General features: G+C 39.2%; 1 protein-coding gene across 1 annotated transcript in view; it reads left to right on the forward strand.

The window, feature by feature from the left end:
* The window catches only part of LOC140230721 (mitogen-activated protein kinase kinase kinase kinase 3-like), a 150,782-nt gene extending 144,782 nt beyond the window's left edge, over positions 1–6,000 (forward strand). Inside the window, exons 24-25 of the mRNA XM_072310863.1 lie at positions 4,866–5,029; positions 5,857–6,000. Coding sequence (XP_072166964.1) covers positions 4,866–5,029; positions 5,857–6,000 — 308 coding nt within the window. The remainder of the gene's footprint in view (positions 1–4,865; positions 5,030–5,856) is intronic.

Raw genomic sequence — 6,000 nt, forward strand, 5'->3', positions numbered from 1 at the left:
GAATCAGTAATAATAGCATAGGGCCTACAGCCTTTTTACAGGGACTCCTATCTGTCTAGTGTCTGTGGTCAGGGGCTGACCGTTTAGCCTTAGGGCAGCGCCGTAGGCCCGTACATTAAGACTGTTTGATGAAAAGCTAAATCTGGACAAAAAATGAGCTGAATTGTTAGTTAGAAAATAGTCTAGTCTCTAGACTAGAGGCTTTAGGAGTTAGTAGTTTCCTCACATCGCCCGCAGTGAAAACTGCACTAACTCCGAGACGCCTGCAGCTCAAGACATGTTTCGAACTTACCAATTGTTATTCAAAAGCCGGGTAATCATGTAGAAATGCACACCTACCGTTCGCTTCGCCGTTTGTCTATCAAATTTTGTGCAGCTATTGGAGATGCTAAATTGAACCATATCCGAGATTTTCATGGAATTAGAAAGCCAAAAGGGAAGAAAAATGAGAAATCGGAGCTGAAAAGTACGGTTGTTGCGAACATAATCTCCGACGTAGTAAGTAGTGTATTGATTTCACAGAGAACGATGTCAACGATTATAATTGATTCTGGTAGTCTCTAATTAGCCGTTAACTAGATTCTATTCACAATATCGAACGCGATTCGTGCAATATGTGTAGGGCCTACTTTATTTTTCGTATTTTTTTTTCTCATTGTTTCCATTGCCACAATCTTCACGATCTTATCACTATTACTAATACTATTCAAATTATTGATACAGATTATTCATATCAGGATTTGGACGTCCTTTCTTTAAAGATTGTGGCAAGTATTGATTTCATCTTGGCAAAAGTTGATAATTTTATAATTTGAATAGTGTTGAAGGGAATAGAATGAAGTTGAAGGAAAAGTGGAAGAAAAAGGTAAGGCTATTAGAAGGAGGGAGAGAGAGAGTAAGAGAGAGAAAAGAAGATGAGAAGGAAGTTGAATTCAAAGGGGATTTGTTTCTAGTAGTCTACATATAGGCCTAATAATAATAAATTAATGAGAATAGTGTTAGAAAAAGTGTACAATCATGTAGTAATATAGTGGACTTCTTAGTTATAAAGTGCTCATTTCACCTAAAAAGATACTCATGGCGCTGTGGAAACAGAATATTGAAATTGACATGGCGATATGTTTTTAATCTATAAGTTCGAATTATAGTACATTGTAAAAATAATTGTTTTCATGATAGTATTAATTTTTCCATTTCATTTTTTAATTATGTATACAAGAACTGCAACCCCAATATTTGCTTTTGTTTTGTAGTAAAGGTCCATTTTATTGTGCAATATTAATGATGGATATCATTTTCTTTTTTTTTCATATATCTTTTACTGTTTTGTACACATATTATCCTTCCATCATTTAGTCAGCAAAAAATGGTGATAGATATACAGTCATATGCACACACAGGAGAAAATTAACTAAAACTGATAAAAAACAGACGCATCAAGATCACTTTCTTTCTTCCACTTTTTACTGTCAAGCCGACGTAATTTTTGTGGTTAAACACCAAACAAGCGGCTGTATCACAGACTACAACGATCGATTATCATCGTTTATCGCTCTTCCACATAATCGATCATTCATCATGCTACGCTGACACAGCCGTCAATCGGCGTACTTTTGAGTCAAAATTAGCTACTTTTCTTCTGTAATTGGCTATGAAATTTCATGAAACCGTCAGATATGGTCCATCTTGACATTTCTGATAGCCACAAGAAGTTTTCATTGACAAATTAAGCAAGGAAATGGTAGGTGTGCATGGTGTGCATTTCTACATGATTACCAAAAGCCGTTCTGGATCAAAATCGAGACGAGGAGCATCCCCGTCGTTTGCCATTCCATCTCCATCGAAAGGCAGCGGCTCATGACAATAGGGTTGCGGCACCCGTGGCCCTGCCGCTGCTTCCCCGGCTGGATTGACGTCGACAGCACCTTGCTCTCCCACTTCTCCATCGTCCTCTCCCCAGCTTACATCTTCCCAACTTCCATCGTCCTCGTCTGTATTCTCGTCCCCTTCTCTGCTTTTGTCGCTTCCTTCCTCTTCACTAACGTACTCCTCAAAGTCCATAAAAAGATCACTCTGATCTAACTCACTGTTCTCGGCCATTTTCGGAAGGAGTGAAAGCTCAAAATTGATCGACGCGAAATTTCGAAACGAACCGCTATGAAAAAGTTACGATGATACAAATGTGAACCGCACGTACGTACGTACAATGCATACGATACGAGCTGCGAGGTGATACGTCATACCGACCGACGGCCGACCGGATCTACTTTCGCACCAAAACTATGAGGAGAAAATTGTGATAATTGTGTGAAATTTGGGCTTGTTGCAGATCATAGTAATACAAAATAATTGTTTGAGAAGAAGCAGTTCATGATAATACTATTAAGTGTAGACAAACAGTAAAGAGTTGGTGTCAAAAGTATAAATAGCAGAGATTTCAGACTTTGAAAAAAAATTGACAGAAATTCTTTCCCGATGCCAAATGCTTTTCTACAGAGCATCCGGGGCCCGTGGCTCTAACTACCCTGGCGTGACGTCACAACTTTTGGAGTCCCGTACTGTGGCTGGTTTTCGAGGGGGAGGGAGGGGGATGTTTGGGACTTTCAAATAGCGGATATCTAGATGCTTGCGGGGATTTGAGCCAAACTTTTTGCATTATTGGTCAATTACCAACATATATTTCATCTACAAACGAATTTTACGAACATTTATTCCCTTCAAATAGGAACTTTAATGTGTGAACACAATGAACAGAATTTGGAGGGAAAGGATTCCTGACATGATCTACAAAAATCCTCATTTCTCTTTGACCACTGAAGCAAATCGGATAGAGTTTTCTGTAAGATGTGGGTAATAAGTTATAGTTTCATACCATGAAATTGTTGTACTTGGATTGATTCACTATTTCGTAAGTTATCATTGCGCAGGTGACCTTTGTAATTTTTTGGGGGCATACGGTACAGTGAGAGATTTGCTCTTCTCCTTACAAAAGTTCAATGTAGGAATGTTCCAGGAAGAGCCCCAGACATGTGCTCTGTGGATTACTGTATATGCCATGTATTTAGCGAGTCTAAATTTTCGCAAATCAGAACTTCCCGACGATTTCACGAGTGGTTGAATTCGCGATCGTGGTGTCCTGTACTGAATGGAGAAATGTATACGCGTACATCACATTCATAGCTTGATCAGAGTCAATATTTTCGTGTGTCCTTAATTTCGCGAATAGCACCTGACTCGCGAAATTCGAGAAAATAAAAACCCTCATGAAATATTTGGCGTATACAGTATTTGTGAATTGAGAATCCAATACTTCCAATCTGCCATGAATAGGCCTCTTTGATCATGAAATGGACCAGATTAACTCCAGTCCTAAGAGTTTAAATGCTGAATTTGACTCGGTATCCTTTATTGGAGGAAGATAGATGAAAATGCTTCAGTTTAATCTACACAATATTAACAGAAAAAGAAAGTGTACAAAAAGTTGCCAATGTGAGACAGAAACATTAACTCTAATCGTCTTACCAATCAAGGGGTCAGTTAATATGAACGTAGCACAAGGGCTTTTGGTGATAGTACAACTGATATACACAGCAATATGTGACCAGAATGGTACTCAAATAAGAGATAAGTTTTCATTCTGCCTCACAAAAGGTTTGCAATGAATGATGAAAATTATGATAAAAGGTGACAGCAACAATCATAAAAAGGTGCGTTTTTTTTTTATAGATTTGGTGGGAATAAAGGATACCGTGGCATTCAAATGATTTTTTTTTTTTTTTAAAGCTAAAATGTAATACCGGCTATACATACCCATGTTAGCAAACAGCATATATTCCCCTCTCAAACTGTATTGGCTTTTATGTCCAAGAAATATTTCTGTCACGGAGTCCTTGAGTCCTCTCTCCTTTCTCTCTCTCACCCTCACATTTCTCTTGCCTTCTGATCTCTCTCCCTTCATACATCTGCCAACAATACTGAATCTCAGATATTAGTGAAACTACTCTAAAGTGAATTTCATTACCGTTGAATTGAGATGAATCTGTAGGCAACAGATTTTTGCCCAACAAAGTAGTACAAGCAGTGCAGAGGTGTATGATAAACAGCAATCAAAAACAAAACACAAAAACCAACAAACAAAGCCGATACTAACCAGCAGTCATAACAGTGGTCTGAACGTCTGCCGCCTAACAGTGCATGTTACCCAAGCTTGCATTCTTTTCAGTTGTACATGACCATGTTTTCTTTTGTTGTTTATTTGTGTGATTTGATTTGATTTGCTTCACCCACTTACGCTAAACCACCGTAGGGTCAGAATGAATGTTCATGATTTATAAAAAAAAACTTGGATGTTACATTGATTCGGGAAGTTATGGGCTAAAAAAATAAAAGTGCAAACTGCCTTGTTGAGAGTTGAGTGCCTGTGCTGGATTTGTGAAGGGGGATGTTATGTTTATCACAGGTTTTTGTGCAGCATTGTAATCCATGTTTGGAAGTCTTTGCAAATATCTATTTTATCTCATCTGTTTACTGGGGCATTTTCCAGATGATCTACATGTACACATCATAAGTCAAAAGTGCTAGGCAAGCACCTTTGGTTTTGGCATCTAAAAGCTAATCTGCTGGAGAATACTCAAGGCAGATTTTGAGTCTGCTGAAGATTAGCATCTTTTAGCAGTTTTCTGCATGTTATACGTTGTGATATTGAACTTGGGTTTGGAATATGTTTCATTAGCATAAGTGATCACCTCATGCAGGTGCAATGGCAGGACCAGGGCTTTGGAGCTGGGTTGTGTGGACCATTGTTGACCTTTGAACTGTGAACTTTACCTCGCTTCCCCCTTCGATTCCTTTCACCCCAACTGCAGGTGAAGTCAAGGTGGTCAACCTGAACGGGAGGCCGCGGTCGAGCAAGAAGCTGCTCACCGAGCTCCACTTCGACTTCGCCGTCGACAAACTGGTAGTACTACAGGACAGCGTGCTGGCCTTCCATCGGCACGGTATGCAGGGCAGGAGCTTCAGGTCGAACGAGGTGAGCCAGAGAGACCCAGGAGTTGCTTCATTTTCTTCAGGGAGATTGGCGTTGGTTTCATACCGCTAAAATCTATTGCAATTTTCCATCTTGGAATTACTTCATGTGTGGGACAGCAGTTTACCTGCATGCTAATTCGTATCATCTTCACATCCTCATTTTGATTTCACATACCTCTGTAAATTTAACCGTGCAGCCACATAGAGTTTGACAGATGAAATGGCAGATTAAAGTTCTCATGGGACTTTTGAAATCACAGAGCTGTGTCTATGGTGTCATTTGTCCAAATGTTTTTTGGAAGACAGTGGGTTTGCGGATAATGTCATCAATTTGTAGAAAGACGTGAGCTCACTGTGCAGTCGAGACTAAAGCCTCAGTTTACTAGTTTAGTGAATATATCCCACACCTGTATTCAATTCTGCATGTATATCCTGTGGTCAGATACATTTTGACACATTTGAAGAGCTAATCAAAATTTAATGAAAGAAAAGGAGCATCTTGTTGGCAGCATTTTATTAGTGAGTTGTTAAAAATTGAGATTTTGTCACCAATGTAATCTAGTCTTCAGTGGGTGGCTATTTTAAACAGTTTTGTTTGTTTGTTTGATTTTTTTTTTTGTCTGTGCCACATACCTCTTGTATCCAAACTATTGTGTTTTAATTTTTTTTGAATTCGTATAGTTTCCCAGTAGTCAGATCTACCTAATGTTATGGTTTGATTGAAATGTGATTTGTTGTTATGGATTTATCAGTAGATATTATTTTAGCTGTGAAATATGCTCCACAACTTTTGTTGTGTTTTTCTCTTCCTGTGTGACTCACCCGCAGGTAACCCAGGAGATCTGCGACAAGAGCAAAATCTTCACCCTCCTGGGGCACGAAAAGCTCATAGTACTCAAGAGCCACCCCATCACCGACCCCACCCAGCCCTGCAACATCTACCTGCTGACGGGGCACGCAAACATGATGTAG

This window comes from Diadema setosum, chromosome 1 (assembly GCF_964275005.1).
Source record: "Diadema setosum chromosome 1, eeDiaSeto1, whole genome shotgun sequence".
Taxonomy (NCBI): domain Eukaryota; kingdom Metazoa; phylum Echinodermata; class Echinoidea; order Diadematoida; family Diadematidae; genus Diadema; species Diadema setosum.